The sequence below is a fragment of the Hypanus sabinus genome, chromosome 1, assembly GCF_030144855.1.
Source record: "Hypanus sabinus isolate sHypSab1 chromosome 1, sHypSab1.hap1, whole genome shotgun sequence".
Taxonomy (NCBI): domain Eukaryota; kingdom Metazoa; phylum Chordata; class Chondrichthyes; order Myliobatiformes; family Dasyatidae; genus Hypanus; species Hypanus sabinus.
In genome coordinates, this window is record NC_082706.1 from 94,118,451 (window position 1) to 94,142,089 (window position 23,639).

Below are 23,639 nucleotides of genomic sequence, written 5' to 3' on the forward strand. Positions count from 1 at the left end.
ACTATTGAATGAAAGTTTCATGGCATACCTTATTGTAACTATATAATTTAAAGTACATTTTCAAACTGCATGCCCACACTTGCTGTGGATTGATTTAGGAACCCAGAACAAACAAGTTGCATCAAATATATTTGAAGGGCATATATTTTTTTGATAAATAACAATTTTAAATACTACCACACTACAATTATTTCAATTAAATTCTGCACACATATATAATTAAAAACACTAATTTTGTCATAACTGATACATTTGTGATTTCCATTGAATAAAAAGAAAAAGCAGAACACAAATTTGATTTATTTACAAAACTTAAAAAGCACAGACCACTGCTCAGAATTCAAACAAAGACAAAGCACAGAGGGACCAAGTGAAAGTACTGTAATTCAAAAGTCTGGAATTTTATATGCATTATTAGTAAACAATCATTGTGATAGTTATGGAAAACATAGTCCAAGCTTTACATTGTTCCCTTTTACCACATTTGTAAAGTTCATATTTTTCCAGCTTTGATTGATCATGTTTTTCTTATCGTACAACTGGTCATCAGTGGCATTAACAGTAGGCATACAAGTGCACTTATGCAGAATGTCCTGTCAAGGCCAACCAGTGATGGCAATGTCCAATCAAATCAGAAGTGAAAACCAATGTGGACTCTACACCCTCTCTGAAGTAGGTCTCATTTGCCTTTTCCAGATTTTATTCCGAATGTCAGTCAGTGAAGGCAGCCTAATTATGTCCTTGTTTTTGCTGTAAATATTCAGGAAGATACCAATGAGGACCAGAAGACCTGACCAGATATAGCTTGAAGAGAAAAAAATATAATTAATATAGCACTTGCAGTGATCTACAAGTTCAAGCTTTAGTATGCCATATCAATGTTAATAGCACCAGTTTACCTGACAGTAATATTTCTTTATTATCACACTTAAAATTACATCAAAAATGGACTCAGTTAAATATAAATCAGATATCCAAGTAACTGCGATAACTTTTTTGGCTACTGCCAATGCAATTTTTATAAATTTTTTCTGATACTTATTCAATTTAAGTTTCTGTATTGTCCCTTCAATGTCTCCTAATAAAAATAATACTGGACTATGTGGGAGTTGTACTCCAGTAATTTTGTATTCCACTTGAAAAAATCACATACAATCTAAGAAATGAATATATTTTTGAAAATTTGGCTCTCATACCTACAAAAGATAGGATTAAATACATAGGTCCTTTGAAGATAAAATTATAAAGTAATTGGGGAAAGTAAAAATAAATATTAAAATTATTTTGAACTCCGTGGAGCATGTGGGGATCCTCCGATGTCCAGGCAATCTTTCTCTTTTTTTTCTTTCTTTAGATAAGGTTTGGGGGGGGGAGGGTTAATATTATTTTTCTCACTATTTATCATCACATTTATTCTTTGTAATTTTCTAAAATTTAATAAATAAATATTAAAAAATGGACTCAGTTCTATCATTCAGAGCAGCCTTTCAACTTACTGTTTTCAACTACAATAGCAATAAAAAAAAGAAAATATAAATAAATAAGATAGCTTCAGCCCACTGTGAGTCTGTTCAAAATGAATGGGAGTGCGATTGGAGAAAGAAAACAATGTAAAAATAGCAGAAGTAGTATATATTAAGAATAGGAAAAATGTATTCAGTGGTCAAATGTCAATGAGAACGTGACAACTGCTTGCAGTCTACCCCTCTCTGATGATCCAATTAAAACCTGAAGTTGCTGCACAAATGCAGCACTGCTTGTGTTTGTTTTGCTGTCTTTAGAATTATATAGCTGCATAAAAATGATGACAAAATTAATATAGACTAAAGAAAAACACTTTAGTGATAGTTGTATAATATGCCAATTAAAGGAATTCAGAAGTTATTGTGGACTAAATTTACAAATAGAGCACTGCACTTTAACAAGGGACAAAGTACAAATTCTGAAAGGAAGTTTGGCTGCTGTACAAGTTGCTGGTCATTGGACGACGTTTCTTTGATTCCATGCATCAATAATTCCAAATTATCAGAACAAGTTTAGCGTTTTAGAAAGACAAAATGTTGGCAGAACTCAGCAGGCCAAACAGCATCTATGGGAGGAGGTAGTGATGATATTTCGGGCTGAAACCCTTCATCAGGAGTGAAGTAACATGGGATGGTCAAGGGCCTCCCCACTGACCTCCCTCCGGGCACTCATCCCTGCAAATGGAAGAAGTGCTACACCTGCCCCCACACTTCTTCCCTCACCACCATCCCAGGCCCCCAACAGTCCTTTCAGGTGAGGCACCACTTCATCTGCAAGTCTACTGGAGTGATATACTGTATCCGGTGCTCCCGATGTGGCCATTTATACACTGGGGAGACCCGCCACAGACTGGGAGACTGTTTCGCCGGACACCGGCGCTCGGTCCTCCAGCAGTGGCGGGATCTCCCTGTGGCCACACACTTCAATTCCACAGACCACTCCCACTCCGATATGTCAGTCTATGGCCTCCTCTACCGTCAAGATGAGGCCGCGCGCAGGTCGATGGAGCAATACCTCATCTCCCATCTAGGTAGCCTCCTACCTGCCGGCACGAACATCCAACTCACAGACCTCGGTTGATACCCCTGCCCCCCACCTTTACCCCCATCCCTATCTATTATTTTAGTCTGGTTCTCTTTCTCTCTCTTTCTCCCCCCTCACTATAATCTCTCCCCCCAGCCCTACCTTTCTTTCTCTTTTATTTCCCATAATTCTCCAGCTTCCCCCTAGCCCATTTCCCTCCAGCCTATCACTTCCTAGCTCTCTACTTCATCCCTCCCCCCACTTCTTATCCCCCCTCGACCATCCCATGTTACTTCACTCCTGATGAAGGGTTTTGGCCCGAAACGTCGTTATTACCTCCTCCCATAGGTGCTGTCTGGCCTGCTGAGTTCTGCCAGCATTTTGTGTTTTTTATTTATTTCCAGCATCTGCAGATTCACTCGTGTTAGCATTTTAGAAAACACATTTTACAAAACAACCCAGACAAATATAATGAAGAATGTAAATATCACAAGAAAATTTTGAATTTGGAAATTAGCTGCAAATGATGCAACATTTTCATCCTTAAGGCAAACCTGTATAAAGCCTCTGGTGCAGTGCAAGATGTTTTGAAATAGTTTTGAGGGAGAATAAATGCTTCCCTAGAGAGAATGAACTTGCTGAGAGATTTGGGAAAACTGAATAGGCAGAGTTATCTATGAAAACAACTGAACACAATCAGTGCTAGCCATTCCAGTTCCTGCTCTACTGTACATATTTGGCGTTCATGAGCAGTGTGGGGAGAACCTCAGCTTTGATACTGGACTGCATTATATACACATCAGTTTCATACATGAAAGATTTACTTACTGCAAAGTAAAAGGCTTTGAAAAGAAGAGAAATGAAAGACCAATGGTCATTGCTTTTCTTCCCGTGGTTACTACAAAGAAACAAACATAGAGGTCAACTCCATTATGGACATGAAACTTCTTAACCCAATGTTCTGAATGCTTCTCTGACAAGCAAACAGTTAATTAGCAATCTGACACATTTGTGACTCTACAATTAATAACTCTATACATTTTACCAGCAAAGGATTTCTTTTTCTAAAGAAAAACGTGAATATAATTTACAACACCAGATACATAGTAATGGTGCAAACTATTTCAAACTCTCCTTAGCAAAGATTAGTATTAGATTGTAGGAATAAAGAAGCAGAAACATTTAATCAAGAAAACTGGCTTCATGCTCTCTTAAAGGAATTATAAAACATTTACTAATGTATAGTCAATACTGCAAAATTGGAAATATAGCAGCCAATATGCCGTTAACCACAAAGAAGAACATGATTGGCACAGTTACACCATTCTTATGTTATTTATTGAGAGACAAAGACCAGCCCTGACTTACTCTTCTTCAAAAGAGTGCCATGGGACCTTTCATTTCCACTGAGTCAGCAGGATCCGAGTTAACTGTTGCAGGTGAAAGATGACACTTCCAACCCTGCAACCCCCTGCTCAATATTGCATTTGAATGTCAGCTAGATTTTTCAGATCAAGTTTCAGGCGTGGGATCAGCAATCCAGAAACAAAAACACTACCCACTGAATTAGAGTCTGTGCCAACTTAGAGCAAGGGTAGTATTAATGGTTTCAAAACGAAGAGGAAGCAGGAATTGGACATTTGCCCTTTTATGCCTACTCCACCATCTTGGTCGATCTTCTACTTCAGCCAAGTCACTGTTCTGCACAGACCTGACACCCTTTAATATCTATAAGTCTATGATAACATCCTTGAATGTGCACAAGAGGCAGCGCCTAGGATGGAGAAGTTCAGAGATTCACTACTCTCCAGATGAAGAAAATTTTTTTCCCCATCTCTGTGATTATTTCACCTTGAGACTCCTTGTATCACAAACAGTGTCAGGGAAACATCAAATACCTCATCAACCTGAGATTTCTTTTATGAATTTTAATGAGATAATGATTCTACAAATTCTAAAGGAGTATAGACATGGTCTACTGAATCTCTCCTTACATGAACAATTCACACCCCAGATTATCAAAGACAAACCCTCGCTGACCTCCATTTATCACAAGTACCTGTCTCCTCATGTAGCAGAACCAGAGATATACACCTTTTTCTGGATGCAATCTCAGCAGGGCTCTAAATAATTAAAGCAGGATGTCTCTATCCTAAACTCAAAATTCTCTTTCAATAAAAGGCAAATATATCACTCACTTACTAATTTTAATCATTAACATTCAGTGATTTGGGTAGTTTTAGTGGAGGAGATACAGGCCCCTCTCTAAAGACCAACACCTCCCAACCTCTCACCATTTAAAAACAATTTATTTTCCCCAATTTTCTTTTTAACAAATGGCATTTCTTGGCATTTATTCTATCTGCTGTCACCTTGCCCATTCTCTCAGTTTGTTGATATCAATCTGGAAGTCTCTGCATGTATTTAATGCTGTCATCATCAGCAAACATTACATTACACTTGATGCCTTCATCCACCTCACTGACATAGACTGAGTGGGGTGGTGGGGGTGGTGCACTTCAATACAGGCATTCCCTTGGTCATAGTTCCCCACACTGAAAATCAAACATTTACCTCTATTCTACTTTCTTTCCATTAACTAAGTCTTAAAATCATGGAGTCATGTTATTAATAATCTCGTGTAGAATTTATTTTAAGTTTCTCAAAGTCAAAGTACACTATACCTACCAATAAAAATTTCAACAGATTTGTGAAAAACATGATCTTCCATTCATCAAAACACACCGAGTCTGCTCAGTGCTACTATTATTTTCTAATTATGTCCTTAATAATGAATGGCAGCATTAAGTGTACTGACTGATTCCCTGCTTTCTCTCCCCCTCCTTATTTTTAAATACATTTGTCACCTTTCCAAACAGTAGGAACCATTCAAGAGCCAATGTAATTATGAAAAGTGACAACGAGTTAATCGACCAGCTCCAAATTCACCACCTTCATAACCCAAATGTAGGTTATCAGGTCCAAGAGGTTTATTCCCTGTCAGTTTTATTATCATCTTCAATACTGATCTCCAATCCAACATTACTTTATATTATTTACATATGGCCTTGCGATGTCTTATTGTACAACAGGACTTGCAGACTTGGAAACAGGGTAATGTCTGCTCTAAAGTGGAGAAAAAGGTGAATTGTAAAAGCACGGTTGAATTTGGTGCTGTAGTAATTTATACACCAGAATTTTAATCTCTGTGAGTCGAGTTTACCAACACTAATGGGATTAGCTTTTTTATAATGTTCATTGTGAGAATTCTTATGAATAATAATGTATGAAACTTCAATGTAGAGTTTTGTATTTGGAAAAATGAACTAAAATATAAAACTGTTAAACACACTTAGATTGTGATGTGGCAAATAAGAAAGATATCAGTAATGAACAAACTGCAGTTATTTGAGAATAGGAATGATGCACGTTGAGGAGAATTAAACTTCTCTCTGTTGTGTACCTAACTAAAAGTCAAAATCATTTTTTTTGTCATATGCACAAGTACAAGAGGTACAATGAAAAAATTACTTGCAGCAGCATCACAGAAACATAGGACCAGATACACAATATTAGAAAAATGTAAATATTCATCAGCTATGTGTTTGAAAACCAACAAATCTGAGCAGATTGACCTTTATACAGGAGACGTGCTGATATATTCTGTTAAACAAGCATAGCAACATCGAACAAAAATATACCCCAGTTCATCTTTGACATGTTGAGATCTGTTAATACAATTCATATGATTCTTGCGTGTCCACATGATTTAGCAAAAATATAACTATAAACCAAAGAATAGGGTTGTATATGAAATGCACTGCCATATTTTAACACCTCTCCTTTCCCTTTCCAACCACTTGGGCCAACTGTAAAGCTAGCTGACACCAGACTTCCAGATATGAACAATAACAATTTCAAATCTGGATTAAGTGGTTATATGTGTCTGAGCACAAGACTACTGGAGAAAATGCTAATAGGATCTACTTCTCCAGGTGTAAACCACTTATTGTGATAGTTAAATGAGCCGCTTTCTACTATGGCCACATGAGAGAAACTTGAAGTTAACTTTCCTCAATACTTATTTTTCAGGTAGCTATACCTCTGAACAGTTTTACTTTCAGGCAGCATTAGTGTCTTTCTAAGATAGTGAATATGAGGAAGAACAGTCACTTGTGGATGGACATTTCTGTGGTCTTTCAATGGCCTAACTTTTGGTTTTGTCTGTACTTCTATCCCTAAGCAGTAATGAATAACCAGTACAGGTTTATTCCAAGCTACTTGTTAGCCATGAAAGAATATGAAAGACGTCAAGGAGAGTGGAAATAGGAAAACCAAATGTCTTTGTTCTGATCATGTGGTGAAAGGAATGAAAGTCAACATTTTGAGAAACTCAGCAGGCCAGACATCATTGATGGAAAAGAGTAAACAGTCAATGTTTTGGGTGGAGATCCTTCATCAGGACCTGATGAAAGGTCTCGACCTGAAAGGTCAACTATTTACTCTTTTCCATAAAGGATGTCTAGATTGATGAGTTCCTCCAGCAATTTGTGTGTGTTGCTTTGTAACTCCAGCACCTGCAGATTTTCTTATGTCTCTTGATTTTGTGAAACGGTTCTGTGCCGTTCACTTTGTGAACTGGTTTTGCTCAGGAATTGCAAGAACATGCCAATTAAAAAAAAACATAATGATACCCCTACCGATATCTGCTGAACAAAAGACAATTCCCAAATAAGAAGTTATTTGTGAAATGTTCTTTGGTAAAATAGAACATTCAGGTTTCTGAATAGAGCACTCTGGGTCTGTGATTTGAAATAACATTGCTCTAGCAACTGGCTGATATGGCTAAACTGGTTTGAACTAGCCTAAATCAGGGAGGACAAAGGAAGAGACATGAGGTACAGGCCATACTTAGGAGAAGAGCAATAAAGTGATGCTGCCTTGGACCAGAGCCAATGAAAGGCTGACACACACAATAGCCAGATGGGCTAGAGCCAACAAAGTCGAAATACAACAGTCTGAATCGATAAGGAAAGAGAATAAGAATGAGGGGCTCTGGATGCAAGGCAGTGAGAACTCTGGAGTCTATGTTTCAAAAGAAAGAATGCCATACCAGGAGCAGAAAACAAAGGATCAATCATTTAGCCAATAGAAGTCCCCTATTTCAGTGTTATGTGAGTATTGGTACAAAGGGAACAATAGAATTCATGGCTTAAATTGTTAGCCTGAGGTCAATATAATTTATGTTACTAATTGTTTAAAGACAATAAAGTGCAATTTTTGATTGAATTAATTAAGATTCATGTAGTGATTTGGCTAACCTAGGTCGGTTTGTTATAGGTCAACATCAATTTGTATTGAGAAGATATTGAGTATTGAACAGACAGTTAACGATGAACAAGTGTCAGTAAGTGTCAACACAGTAGAAGCCACACATTGTGGGCACATAATGTTTGGCATGATAGGGCCTGAGATGGGAAAGATTGGATTTTATTTTCTGCAAGTTAACAAAATAGATTCATGTTACAAAGAACAGATAAAATTATGAAATTTCCTAAGTATCATTTTCCATCTTAGTCCAAAATAAGCGTAAAGTAAAATTCTATAATTATACATATGACAAGCCAGCATTATATCACTGCCTTATTAGCTCATTGTTATACTCAGAGGTGGTTTGCCTGCTTTCTTGGTGTTTTTGATCTATTATGCCTTTATTTTCAGTTTGCTCTGCATAACTCAGAAAACAGTAAGTGCTGATATTTCAGGTTAGTTAGCTCTTGCTTGAGATTACTACAGGCTGACAGGCTTCAGTCTTAGCTTTAACCAATATACAATTTCAGTAAATCTTAACAGTGGCAACCAAACTGAAGTACATATTACCTGTTACAGCTACTAGTGCACCAAAGAGCTTTATCAAGGCTAGTACAAAGGAAATTCCAAAATATCCTGTCAATGAAAACACAAATGCATATCCATACGTCTGCAGTAGATGCTGCAAAACAAACATGGAAACCAGGTATTATTCCAATGATTCAGAACTCGATTAAGGATTTATTCTATAAAGTCAAACACTGCACATTAAAGTATATTTGAAGCTTGTTAGGCAATAGCTTTTGGAAGAGTAAAATTTCAAGCAAAGTAAATAAACCAATTAGTAGTTATTATTACCATTCACAACGAAATTAGAACAGCTAGCAGTCATATCCAAAAAAAAGATCCACACTAAGTACTCATACAGCTTTCAAAACATTAGCAGATCTGATAAATCAGTAAGTAGTGATAAGTGGTATCAAGTCTCTACCTTTGTACTTGCAAATCAAAGAAGGGAGTTTGAAGTTTAAGAAACCATAGAAGGGTTATTGAATTTAATAATCTCTCTCTCTCTCTCTCTCTCTCTCTCTCTCTCATATATCTATATACACACAATGTCAAAATTACTATTATTTCAGGTGACTGTAATTCCTAACCTCTAAAATATATATTTTCAGATTGTCTAGAGTATCTGAAATTGATTGTGAACATGTAGCAGTGGGCTCTGACTGGTTGTCTTGAGAAGGGGTATGCTTGGCAGGCTGGAGGGCAATCTCACCCTGCAATGCTGGCTCATATTCACTGCTTAAAAAAAACACTGATTCTTGTGGTCTAACATCTCTTTAACTAAAGAGGTTTCTAAGAGACAGAACTATATATACTCTGAAAGAGTAGGTCACTAAGAGGCAAGCAGGATCACTGTGAAATTGAAATAGCTAATCCACCTCCCAACATAACAATCTGCTAGAGGAAAGTAGCCAGTCTAATACCATTTGTGGCTGGAAAGGAATTGTGCACAATTCTCTTCTTGTCGCAGATTGTTTGTGGCTCCAGATTCCAGTACCTACAACCTCTTGTGTCTCCAACTCCTTGAGTAATCTGGACTAAAGTTCAAACAATGAAGGATCACCTCTTAAAGTAAAATCAAGCAACATAGGTGACAATAGGGCTTCACTTCCAAATAAGTTCAATGTTTGCTTTGACTGTCAAAACATGGAGGAACCATCACAAACTCCCACAGACCCCGATGTCCCTGTGATTTCAGTCTTTTGAGGCTGACTTGACAGCACCCTTCAGGAGTGTGAACTCATACAAAGCATCTAGCCCAGATGGGATAGCTGATCAAGTACTAAAGACTTGTGCTGATCAACAGGCTGGAGTGCTCACTGAGATCTTTAACCTCTCACCGGCAGTCTGAGATACCCACCTGCTTTAAACAGGCTTCAATTATACCAGTGGCTAAAACATGGTCACTTGCCTCAATGACTATCGTTCAGTAGCACTTAGATCCACAATGATGAAGTGTTTTGAGAGATTGGTGATGAAACATCAACTCCTGCCCGAAAAGGGATTTGGAACTGCTCCAATTTGCCTAGCGGCACAACAGGTCCACTGCAGATGCCAACTCATTGGCTCTTCACTCAACCCTGGAACATCCGGACAGCAAAGATGCATACAACAGGATGCCCTTTATGACTACGGCTCGGCATTCAATGCTATCATCCATTTAAGACTAATTAACAAGCTTCAAGACAATTTCCTCACTTGCAGACCCCAGACAGTTCGGATTCGCAACAACACGTCCTCCACAATCTCCTTCAGCACAGGTGCACCAGCTCCTGTGTTTAGTCTTCTGCTCTACTCACTTTACACTTATGACTGCGTGGCTAAGCACAGCTCCAATGCCATACTTAAATTTGCTGACGATGCCACTGTCATAGGTCAAATGAAAGATGATGACATATCAGCATATAGGAGAGAGATTGAAAATCTGGCTGAGTGGTGCCACAACAAAAACTTCTTACTCAATGTCAGTAAGACCAAGGAGCTGATTATTAAAGGTCTACGAGCCAGTCCTCATCAGGCAATCAGAGGTGGGGTGAGTCAGCAACTCTAAATTCTTGGTGTTATCATTTCAGAGACCTGTCTTGGGCCCAGCACGTAAGTGCAATTACGAAGAAAGCACAACAGCATCTCTACTTTCTTAGGATATTGTGAAGATTCAGCATAACATCTAAAACTCTGACAAACTTCTATAGATGTGTGGTGGAGAGTGTATTGACTGGCTGCATTGCAGCCTGGTATGGAAACACCAATGCTCTTGAATGGAGTATAATACAAAAAGCAGTGGATAGACCCCAATGCATCATGGGTAAACCCTCCCCACTGATAAGCAGACTTAAATGGAACATTGTCATAGGAAAGCAGCATCCATCATGAAGGACCCACATCACCAAGGAAGACATCTTCTCTTCTCACTGCTGCTATCATGAAGATGGTAAGAGGAGCCCGGGACTCTCACCACCAGGTTCAGGAAGTTATCACACCCTGAACCATCAGGCTCTTGAACCAGTGGGGATAACTTCACTTGACCATCACTGAGATGTTCCCACAGCTATGGATTTACTATCTCATGTTTTTAATATTTATTGCTTATTTATTATTATTTGTTCTTTCTTTTTGTATTAGTACAGTTTGTTGTCTTTTTCACACTGGTTGTAGGCCTAGTTGGTACAATCTTTCATTGTTTCTATTCTAGTTATTGGATTTCTTGAGTATGCTCACAAAAAATAAATCGCATATATGGTGACATATATGTACTTTGATAATAAATTTACTTTGAACTTTGGAGTGCGTTTCATCTTTTTTGCATCTACTGAAACTGGGTCTTGGGTCAACTTTGGGAGTAGTTTAAACGATAACATTTCAATTAACATCTGCAGTTTTGTAATTAACTTGTACTTCTCTCATGCTATTGCCGTTTAGCCATAGGGAAAATGACAACAGTGTGCCAATTGCTTAATGAACCTGTGGAATGCAGACTGATTGATGCTGAAGTCCCCTGAATCATTGTGGAGAAAGTCAACGTCAAATGACTTCAGGCTTAAAGTAATACAGAAAACTCATAGCATTCCTAGAGCTCGACTTGAAGTCACCTTAAAACACTCAGCACAATGTGCTGCTGCAAGAAATTTTTTCATTGCATTTATGCATTAAGTGTACTTGTCCATGTGATGGGGCATCAAAGATTCTGGGGAGGAAGCAGGAGACTGGAGTCAAGGGGTTAGCCATGATGGAGTTTTCTAATTCTGCTCCTATGTTTTATGGCTAAAATAGTCAATTTTGACTCATCCAGGTATCCAAACAAATTAATATTAGACATGTAAAATAAACTGAACACTGTCAGTGGTTAAGGATGTCAAGATAAAGATGTGTATGAAGCCTCTAAGGGTAATGTAACCAATTTTCTTTAAAATCCATAATCCCCTCTCTCTTCAAAGTAACCTAACAGGTGCCAGTGATGCAGAAGTGTAAGACCTGAACTAATCACTAGCTATTGTGCATAACAAGAAAAAATACAAAGGAATAAACAAACTTTTGTACAGCATTAAATAAAAAATTTTTTAAACTGGACCACTACAATCTCTGTCTATAGAATTCACTGCCTCAGTAAAGCAACCAAAGTCCACACCCACCCCATACGTTCTCTCTCCTCCCCACCCTTTGGGTAAAAGACGCAAAAGCCTGAAAGAACATACTGCTAGGCCCAAGGACAGCTTCTATCCCACTGTTATGAGACAAACGAGCTGTTCCTTAGTATCTTACAACATACCTTGCCATTGCAGTGGCACCTAATTGCCTGTCGACAGTGGACTTTCTCTGTAACTGTAACATTTCATTTTGTTATTGTTTACTCTTGAACTACCTCACTGCACTGATGTAATGAAACTCTCTTTTAGGTCATATGCAAAACAAAATATTTCACCATCCCTCAATACCTGTGACAATAATAAACCAATTTACCATGTTCATTAGATTGCATTAAAGTCCTGCGTATCAAAGTTTAAAGCCCTGTGCCAGGAGGCCACTGACATAACAGAAGCAGGATCTGAAAATGTGTCATGATGCTGGAATGGAACAGACCCAAAGTTTCAGTCTACATTTAAAGAAATATGGTTAAATCAAATTTGTGACCAAATGAACATATAACAGCATGGGTCCTTCAGCCCTTGATTTGTGGTAATTCTACAATCAATCTAATCCTTCCTTCCGACGTTCCCTCCTCATAAGACATGTCCTCTAATCCAGGCAACATCCTGGTAAATCTCCTCTGTGCCCTCTAATTCACATCCTTTCTCTAATGAGGCAACCACAAATGAACACAATACTTCAAGCAAGGTCTAGTCAGAGTTTTATAGATCTGCAACATTACCTCATGGCTGTTTAACTCCATTTCCATAACTAATGCAGACCAACACACCTTACACATCTTCTTAACCACCCTATCAACTGGCATGGCAAATTTGAGGGATATATGGACATGGATCCCAAAAATCACTCTGTTCCTCCACACTAAGAGCCCTGCCATTAATTGTGTATTCTGCCTTCAAGTTTAACTTTCCAAAGTGTATCACTTCACACTTGTCCAACTGAACCCCATCTCAGCCCAGCTCAGCATTCTGTCAGTGTTCTATCGTAACCCACTACAACCTTTCACAATGCCACCTTTGTACCATCTGCAAATGTAAAAACCCAGTAAGATTGAAAGAGTACTGATAAAATTTACGAGGATGTTGTTGAAATTTGAGGACCTGAGTTATCGGGTAAGGATGAATAGGTTAGGACTTTATTCCCTGGAACATAGAAGAACGAGGGGAGATTTGATACAGGTGTGCAAAATTATGAGGGGTATAGATAAGAGTAAATGCAAGCAGGCTTCTTCTACTGAAGTTTGCTGATACCAGAATTAGAGGTCATAGGTTAAGGATGAAAGGTGAAATATATAAGCAAAATCTGAGAGGGAACTTCTTCATTCACAAGAATGATGTGAGTATGGAACGATAGAACTGGTGGATGCGGATTTGATTGCAGCACTTAAGAGAAGTTTGTATAGGTACACAGATGGGAGGGGTATGGAGGACTATGGTCCAGGTGTCGGTCAATGGGACTTGCAGAATAACAGTTTGAAAGATATGCCGATGGGTCTGTTTCTGTGCAGTAGTGCTTCCACTTCCTCATCCAAGTCATTTCTAAAATCACAATGACAAGGTCTTAGACCGAACGATAAAAATAATTGTACTGGTATAAATGGAAAATTCTATAAGCAGCTTTGGAACTTCAGCTAGGACTGAATGTTATGTTTTAAACCAATGAGGAACAATAGCAGATTTTGGGCATTCAAAACAATTTCTTTAATACACAAATACAGCTTTAATCTTACTGAATAAGTATTTACTCATCCAATTATTTTCAAATATCTTTCCACAGTCTATTTGTAGCTGTTTAAAAGAGAGCTGTTTAAAGTAACATACTTAATACTCAATATATATTACCCCGTACATCAGAAAATAAGAAAATGGATCAACGTGTCTCCAAAATGCATCCACGTCATTAATGAGAAAATAAATTGTAATTCTGAACTATCAATAAACCATTATATAGAATGTTTTCCCCCAGTTTAAACATCTCAACTTTAAGAACTTACTGATTTGCTATTTAGTTTTATGTTCGCTGACTGCATTTGTAATATGGATTACAAAACACACAGTCTTTTCCTTTGGAACTGTGCGGGGTGAAATAAATATGGGTACATGCAGGTTCACAAACAAAAATAGGGAGTTTTCTGCAGAAAGCTCCATCATAGAGAATTGTGCAGCAAAGAGAAAAATGCTGGAGAGGTCAATGACGAATGAAACACTGCCTGACAGATACTGCACGAACCAGCATTTGTAATATTTTCTTTTTTGGTTGAGTGTGCTCACTGCTTGATCGGAGTTCAAATCTACCTCTCATTAAAATCCAACATTAAATGTTTCATTGCGTGAACAAGTGCTACTAACCTAAGCTTAAACACTGGTGTGGATTCAAAATACATTGTAGAAGAATTCCCTTCAATGAATCAGTATCACATTACCCACTGAGATAAGGAGGCAAGAACAGCTGTTATAATTCCCTGCCTGTACTACACCCGTTCATCTAACAGCAGCTTCATTTCCTGCTCTCATTACTTTCTTAAGGACAAGGACAATCAATGATCAGACGTAACTTTGATGCTTATGATCTAGAATCATTGATTTAATATCATTTTGGCAAAGTCTCCAGAATGTTACCTACCCACCACAGTAATGGTAAGTACATCAGAAGGACATTGAAAGGGAAAGCAATGTAGCTATTGGTGCACTCAAACATTTCACTTTGTTCTGCAAAGTTTTATAGTGGGTCAATTATCATTAGGAGTCTCTACAGACCAATGAAAGGTAAAAATCATAAAATGCACACATAATTAACCAAAGATTATCAGCCATAATCCTGTTCAACAATTATATTGAATACAAGCAAACTAAATATTTAGAAATACAAAGCATTTTAAATGAAACAAGGATGGAGCAGTTCTGCTCATTTAAATCATAAATGTTCAATTGGATGAACATAAACATTGCATTTTCTTTGAACGTCAATTTAAAGGTAAATATTAAGACATATTTACAAACAGTTAAACCTACTTACCCTAGAACAAAAGACAAAAGCAGGGCCCAGTCCACGGGTACAAACCAAACCCATTAATATATATAGAAAACCTATCGAATAGGAATATAAAACCTAGGAACAAGAGCAGACGTGTAGATTAATGATCTTGGACGTGCAGCTGTTCAAAATGAAAGCAGTTACTTATACTGTTATATAAAACAGAGAACAGTGCAAATGATAAATGTGAGGCAACAAAGGTGCCAAAAGGCAAACACCTGGAACTTTTTTTAAATATAAAGTTCGACCTGCATTGCGTTTTAATCAAAACTACAATAAAATATGGTAGTACCACATTAACCAAGGACTACCTAAGAAAAATAATGGTTGATTCTTTGTGTAAAAGTTTGACAAATAAAATAATTCTAATCAGTAGAACACATTTGCATATAGCTGGTGGGTCTCCTATTAAATGATATATGCCTAGATATTCTAGTGTGATGCAACAGTAGGGATCTAATAGCTGTTCCTGTCATTGACCCCTCCTGTGAAAACTTCATTTGCTTAAGAGGCCACAGGCAAATGTTATGTTTCCTGGAACAATTGTGAGGCTCAGTTCTGGGAGTCGGCCTCTAGTGGGCTCATGTTAGGACTTAGCTGATGGTGGGAAAAAAGTGGTGTAAAGCTGCATAATGGAAGCGGGCATTTTGGAAGGTGGCAGCTGAATGGTAACAGTGGGCTAGAGTTTGAGGAAAGATTAAGTGGAAAGTTCAGGGTCACAACCAAAACTCATTTGACATGTATTTTGGGGTTAGGAAAGAAAAAAAATACAATACAATTGGGAAGAACCTTACAGCCCACAGGTATCAATACTGAACTTAATTTCAAATAATTATCTACTTCAGTCTTGGATCTCATATTCCAACCTTCAGTCATCTCTTTCTTCAGATTTCATTTGCTCCCTCCAATTTATTTCTTTATCACCTTCTTTCAGTTATCATCATCACATTTAGTTCGTTCACTCCTGGTCTCCACCCAACATAGTCTTCTTTACCTTCCCTTTCTCTCCAAATTAAACTTCATTTCTTGTCTATTTCTCATGATGCAGGTCAGATTCGGATTCAGATATCACATGTATGTTGAAACATACAGTAAAATGTGTATTTCGCTTCAACGACCAACACAACCTAACAACATGATAGGGACCACCCGCACAATCACCACGCATTCCAGCGTTAACGTAGTACGCCCACAATTCCCTGCAGAGCAACCCAGAACACAAGCAACAACAAAATGAGCTCTGTTCCTTCCTCCCACCCAACGCACACGCACAGTCCTCCAACTCCAATACCAGCCATCTTTGGCCTCCAGCGGACTTGTGGATTCACGGGCACAAAACATCGAATTCCCCAACAGACTCGCAGAGACTTGCAGCCCCAGGTTTCCGCAGACTTTTTGATTTCTGATTAAACATTGGGCATCCATCTTCAGTACTGACCCCAGGACTTGCCAATGATGACAAATGAAAACCCTAGATGGGGACCCCGAATACTAGTCCACAAACTCTGGTTTCGCTGAGTCATGTACCAAGGGGGTTACCGGTATCAGGCAGCTTGCCTCCTGCCTGCACAGAATTCTGATCCTGGAACCTGCCAATAACACGTTGACCTGGGAGGGCCACTAGCCCTCATACTTGCTGGTTTGCAGGCCCGACATTCAACTACTGATGTCCCACGACTGTGTGGCTGGCCTTCGAATCTGGAGCAAAGGCATAGATTCTGGCCTGACCTCTAATTCCCTTACATCCTTTTTGGGATGTGGGCAGAAACTGGAGCGCCTCAAGGAAACCTACACAGACACAGGTAGAATGGAACAAGGTTGGGTTTCACTTGCTCTGCATCCAACATCATGATTCCTGGTAGATAATTATGCCATTTAATTATAATGAAAACTTCTGTTTTCCATTAATTGACTACCGCTCCCACCTCATCCCCTGAAAAAAAAGTTTAACTGAAAATGTGAACTCTGTTCTCAAAGCTGTTTACAATTCTACTCATCTAATATTGCTTCTTATATAAATAGCTCTGTAAGACAATATGTCCAAACAAAATGGACAATTTCATGGTGAACCTCTAATAGGGCAAGGCCTTATTACCAAAGACTCTCCCTAAAGTTTATTTTGCGTGATAACAACAACATGACGCATCTGTGCAAGCAAAATAAATTTCACTCACAAAATGCGTAAAAATATAATTACAATCATGTAAGTCATGCTTCCTGACGTAGCCAGGGCAGCCAAATGATCAGGACAATCTGAATGTGTTTGAGATGTTCAAAACTATAGAAGTTCAGAAATTGTAAAAATGCTAAAATAAAGCAAACTAAGACACTCAAACACTGATGGGTGGCTGGGTTGAGTTGTTTTCCGATCGTGGCAATTTACTTTCATTACCATGCGAGGAGTCATTGCGCGGCAAACTTCACGCATTGTGGTCTAGAGCAAGACTTCAGGATTCAAGGACGTCCATTGAGAACACAGATGCATGAAATTACTTTAGTCGTGCCCTCTTGTCCTAGACTCCCCTATCATGGGAAATAACTTTGCCATATCTCAGGCGTTCTAACATTCAGAATATTTCTATGAGATCCCCCCCTCATTCTCCTGAACTCCAGGGAAAACAGCCCAAGAGCGGCCGAATGTTCCTCATATGGCAACCCTTTCATTTTCATGAATCTTCTCTGAACTCTCTCCAATGTCAGTATATCCTTTCTAAAATAAGGAGCCCAAAACTGCACACAATACTCCACGTGTGGCCTTATAGAACCTCAACATCACATCCCTGCTCTTATATTCTATTCCTCTAGAAATGAATGCCGACATTGCATTCACCTTCTTCACCACAAACTCAATCTGGAGGTTAATCTTTAGGGTATCCTGCACAAGGACTCCCAAGTCCCTTTGCATCTCTGCATTTTGAATTCTCTCCCCATCTAAATAATGGTCTACCCATTTATTTCGTCTACCAAAGTGCATGACCACACACTTTACAACTTTGTATTTCATTTGCCACGTCTTTTCCCATTCCCCTAAACTATCTAAGTCTCTCTGTAGGCTCTTGTTTCCTCAACACTACTCACTCCTCCACCTATCTTTGTAACATTGGCAAATTTAGCCACAAATCCATTAATCCCATAGTCGAAATCATTGACATACATCTTAAAAAGCAGCGGCCCCAAAACCAACCCCTGTAGAACTCCACTGGTAACCACCAACCAGCCAGAATTGGATCCCTTTGTTCTCACTCTGTCTTCTGTCAATCAGCCAATGCTCCACGCATGCTGGTAACTCCTCTGTAATTCCATGGGCTCTTATCTTGCTAAACAGCCTCATGTGTAGCACCTTGTCAAAGGCCTTCTGAAAATCCAAGTACACCACATCTACTGCATCTCCTTCATCCACCCTGCTTGTAATTTCCTCAAAAAATTGCAGTAGGTTAGTCAGGCAAGATTTTCCTTTCAGGAAACCATGCTGGCTTTGGCCCATTTGTCATGGGCCTCCAGGTATTCCATTATCTTTCCAACAACTTCCCAACCACTGATGTCAGACTAACAGGTCTATAAGTTTCCTTTCTGCTGCCTCCCACCCTTCTTCAATAGCAGAGTAACATTTGCAATTTTCCAGTCATCTGGTATAATGCCAGATGATTCTTGAAAGATCATTGTAAATGCCTTTGCAATCTCTCCAGCTACTTCCTTAAGAACCCGATGCTCCAGGAGATTTATCCACCCTCAGACCATTAAGCTTCCTAAGCACCTTCTCAGTCATAATTTTCACTGCACATACTTCAGTTCTCTGACAGTCCTGAATGTTCGGTATACTGCAGATGTCTTCTACTGTGAAGACTGATGCAAAATACTCATTCTGTTCATCTGCCATCTCTGCATCTCTCGTTACAATATCTCCAGCATCATTTTCTATTGGTCCTATATCTACACTCAACTCTTTTACCCTTTATGTACTTAAAAAAGCTTTTAGTATCTTTTCTGATATTAGCTGCCAGCTTCCTTTCGTAATTCACCTTTTCCTTCTTAATGACCTTCTTAGTTTCCTTCTGCAAGTTTTTAAAAAGCTTCCCAATCCTCTATCTTCCCACTAACTTTGGTTTCCTTTTATGCCCTCCCTTTTGCTTTTACTTTGGCTCTGACCTCACTTCTCAGCCATGGTAATGTCCTCTTTCCATTCAAAAATTTCTTCTTATTTGGAATACATCTGACTTGCACTTCCTTCATTTTTCACAGAAACTCTAGCCATTGCTTCTCTGCTATCCTTCCTGCTAGTGTCCCTTTCCAGTCAACCTTGGCCAGTTCCCCTCTCATGCCATTGTAATTTCCTTTATTCCACTGAAATACTGACACATTGGAATTTAGTTTCTCCTTCTAAAATTTCTAAGTGAACTTGATCATATTGTGATCACTGTTCCCTAAGGGTTCCTTAACCTTAAGCTCTCTTATCACCTCCAGATCATTGCACAACACCCAATCTAGCACAGCTGATCCCCTAGTGGGCTCAACAACAAGCTGTTCTAAAAAGTCATCCATTTGCAAGTTTGCAAGTAAATTGCCAAGACTGGAGAGCAACTCAACACAACCACTGATAAAAATATTAAAAGTTTGTGAAAGTACTTGAAAGTGCTCCTTTAAAAATAGTCTCAATTAACAATGAGTCACTAAAAATATACTCATACAGTTCAAAAAAATGCTACAGAAAATTAGGTTAAATCAAAGTAGAGCAAATGATAGGGTACACATTAATGTGGTGCTTCAACATCCATATGGAAATTTGTCTCCACATTTTTAAACAAGTTTTTCATTCTCGTAATATAGTTTCTTTTATATAAATGTCAGAAACAGGAATGGAGCAATCACTATTTCGAGTATTCTATAGACCCTCAATAGTGACAGTGACAATGAGGAACAGATATAGAGGCAGATTTTGGAAAGGTGCAAAAATACCAAGGTTGTTATCATGGATGACCTCAACTTCTCTAATACTGATTTCCATCCCCTTAATGCAAAAGGGTTATATGCAGAATTTGTTAGGTGTGTCCTGACATAATATGTAAACAGGCCAACTTGAGGAGAGGCTCTACTGAATCTGGTGCTAGGCAATAAACCAAGTCAGGTGTCCGATCTACAGGTGGGTGAACATTTCAGTGACCACAACTCCCTGACCTTTACCATAGCCTTGGAGAGGAATGGGAGCAGATGGGATAGTAAAGTATTTAATTCGGGGAAGGAGGAATTATGATGCTATTAGGCAGGATCTTGAGAGCATTAATATAGGTTTATCCCATTGAGGCAGCGAAAGGTGGTAGGCTGAAGGAAACATGGTTTACATAAGATGTGGTACATCTACTCAATAGGAAGAAGATTTAATGTTTTAGGAAGCAAGGATCAGAAAGGGCTTGAAAGAGTTCCAAGGTAGCCAGGAAGAAGCTGTTAGAAAGGGGCATGATAAGGCTTTGGTGAGTGGGATCAAGGAAAACTCTAGGCATTTTAAATATACATGAAAAACAGGAGGATGACTAAAGGTAAAACCAATAAAAGAAGCATGTGCTTGAAGTTGGAAGGGGTAGGGGAGGTCCTTAATAAAAACTTTACTTCAGTGTTCACCAGTGAGAGGCACCTTGACATTTGTGAGGACAGAGTAAAACAGGCTGACTTGTTTGAAGATGTCAAGGTTAAGGAAGAGGATTGCTGGACCTTTTGAAACACACCTGGGCTGGATAGGATATACTCCAGGTTACTATGGGAATCGAGGGAAGAGATTACTGTACTTTTGGTAATAACTTCTGTATCCTCACTGGCAACAGGAGAAGTGGCAGAAGATTAAAGGTTGGTAAATGTTATTCCTTTGTTCAAGAATGGGAGTAGGAATAACCCTGAGAATTTCACACCAGTGAGTATTATTTCAGAGGTGGGCAAGCTATAGGAGAAGATTCTTGGAGATGGTATTTGCGAGAATTTGGAGAAGTATAATTTGATTACAGATAGTCAACATAGTTTTGTGAGGGACAGGTCATGTCCCAAGAGCCTGATTGAATTCTTTGAGGATGCAACAAAGCACAATGAAGATAGAGCAATGGATCCATTTGTTCTGGATTTTAGGAAGGTATTTGATAAGGTACCTTATGGTAAGCTCATTCAGAAAGTCAGGAAACATGGAATACAGGGAAACTTGGCAGTGTGAATTCAGAATTGGCTTCCCCATACACGCAGAAGATGGTTGTTGTAGAAGAAATGCATTCTGTATGGAGGTCAGTGACCAGTAGTATTCTGCAGGGATCTATTCTGGAACCCCTGCTCTTTGTGAATTATATAAATTACTTGGATGAGAAAGTGGAAGGGCGGGTTCGTAAGTTTTCAGATTACATAAAGGTTGGCGATGCTGAGGATAGTGTAGAAGGTTGTAACAGGACATTGACAGGATTCAGAGCTGCACTGAGAAATGGCAGATGGAGTTCAGCCTGGAAAAGTATGAAGTGATTCACATTGGCAGGTCGAATTTGAAGGCAGAATACATCAAAGTCATAAGTACATGGTTAGTGGCAGGATTTTTAGCAGTGTGGAGGAAACAGGGATCCTGGGGTTCGTGTCCACAGATCCCTCAAAGTTGACATGCAAGTTGATAGGGTTGATAAAAGGCAGTATGGTGTGTTGGCATTCATTAGTTGGGAATTCAAGAGTTGTGAAGTAATATTGCAGCTCTACAAAACTCAGGTTAGACCACACTTGGAATATTCTGTTCAGTTTTGGTTACCCAATTATAGGAAGGATGTGAAAACTTCAGACAAAGGGTTCCAACCTTTTTTATGCCGTGGACCAATATTATTAAGCAAGGGGTCCGTGCACCCCAGGTTAGGAACCCCAGTTTTAGAAGGTGCAGAGGAACTGTACTAGGACAGTGCCTGGATTAGAGAGCATGCTTATGTGGATAGGCTGAGTGAGCTAGGGTTTTTTCTCTTTGCAGCGAAGGAGGATGAGAGATGACTTGATAGAGGTGTGCAAGATGATAAGAGGCACAGATTCAGAGGATATCAGAGACCTTTCCCCATAGCAGAAATTGCTATTATGAAGGGCGTGATTTTAACATGATTGGATGAAAGTACAGGGGAGATGTCAAATGATGTTTTTTTTTAAAACACAAAACATACTGCCAGGGGTGGTGGTAAAGGCAGATACTTTAGGGGCGTTTAAAATCTCTTGGGCATGTGTATGCTAGAAACAAATGAAAGGCTATGTAGGACAGAAGGGTTAGATTGATCTCAGAGTAGGTTAACAGGTCAGGACAACATTGTGGGCCAAAGGCCCTGTACTGTGTTTTAACATTCTATTTTAATTCTCGACTACATGGCATTGCAGACAAAAAAACATACAAATGACAAATGTGTCTTTCACTTCACTACTCCCATCAATAGTTCTTATTTACTGACAATAGCAACAGCTTTCAAAAGCTCCATTTGTCCATAATTTAAAGTCTTGTGTGGCCTCCAAACACCTCAAATATAACCTCACCTGTATCTTGACCGTTTTCATCATGTAAGTCAGGGTAATACAATCACTTTCTAGTCTCAGGGTCATTTCAAGTTGCTATCACAGTCTTTTGCCACATCTTTAGATTTACTGATAACCGCTGCCTCCTCCTTGACTTAACACACTTTCCTTTTAAGACCACAGCGAGCACAGGTATTTGGCTGTGTTGCAGGCTGTGATGGCTGCAGGTCATCAGAATTCCCACCATTACAAATCCTCATTGGCAGCTTCCTGTCAGGAGTGCAGCTTGAGGTTGTGGAGGTTAGCCACCAGCAGCATCTGCATCACCTGGATTCCCTTGGTCATTGAGAGCTAAAGCACAGAAATAAGCTCTTCAGCCATGTCCATGGCAATTTTTTGGTTACGTTGGATTAGAATGTAAAATGTTTATTCTTTTTCTAGTTTAACTTCCTCTATGCTTGATTGTAACTTATAATATTATATCCTAAACGTGTATCATTCAGTGAATGTTCAGTAATCATTCCTGGAGCTGATTCTGTATTTTGCTAGAAGCTTCTCTGCAGCCTGTGTCACACAACTGAATCTACTTCATTCTTTTCATTAGAATATCTGTCACCTCTCTAGGCTGGACTAGTTTTTAAAGTATAGAACAATTGGAACTTCTTTGGTGTTTATTTAGAGATACAGCATGGAACAAGTCTTTTTGCTTTCTGGCCCAATGAGCTGCACTGCCCAGCAACACACCTATTTAACCCTAACCTAATCACAGGACAATTTACAACAACCAATTAAACTCCCACCCTGTACGTCTTTGGAATGTGGGACGAAATCAAAACAGCTGGAGGAAACCCATGTGCTCACAAGAGGAACGTACAAACTCCTTACAGATGGCGCCAGAATTAAACTCCGAACTGTAGAATGCCTAGGTTGTAATAAGTGTCATGCTAAATGCTACACTACCTTGGTGTATCTCTTTCCTTCTCCTTTTCTCTCTCTCTCATACATTAGAGCAAGTTGATTACTGTTATTTTTATTGTTTATGA

The 23,639-nt window shown here is 38.9% G+C and overlaps 1 protein-coding gene across 1 annotated transcript in view; it reads right to left on the reverse strand.

The window, feature by feature from the left end:
- Positions 1–282: 282 nt before the first annotated feature.
- slc35b3 (solute carrier family 35 member B3) overlaps positions 283–23,639 on the reverse strand; it is a 58,045-nt gene continuing 34,688 nt past the window's right edge. The window contains exons 6-9 of the mRNA XM_059972432.1: positions 15,085–15,177; positions 8,428–8,539; positions 3,376–3,445; positions 283–804 (exon numbers count right to left, since the gene is read on the reverse strand). Coding sequence (XP_059828415.1) covers positions 657–804; positions 3,376–3,445; positions 8,428–8,539; positions 15,085–15,177 — 423 coding nt within the window. The 3' untranslated portion in view covers positions 283–656. The remainder of the gene's footprint in view (positions 805–3,375; positions 3,446–8,427; positions 8,540–15,084; positions 15,178–23,639) is intronic.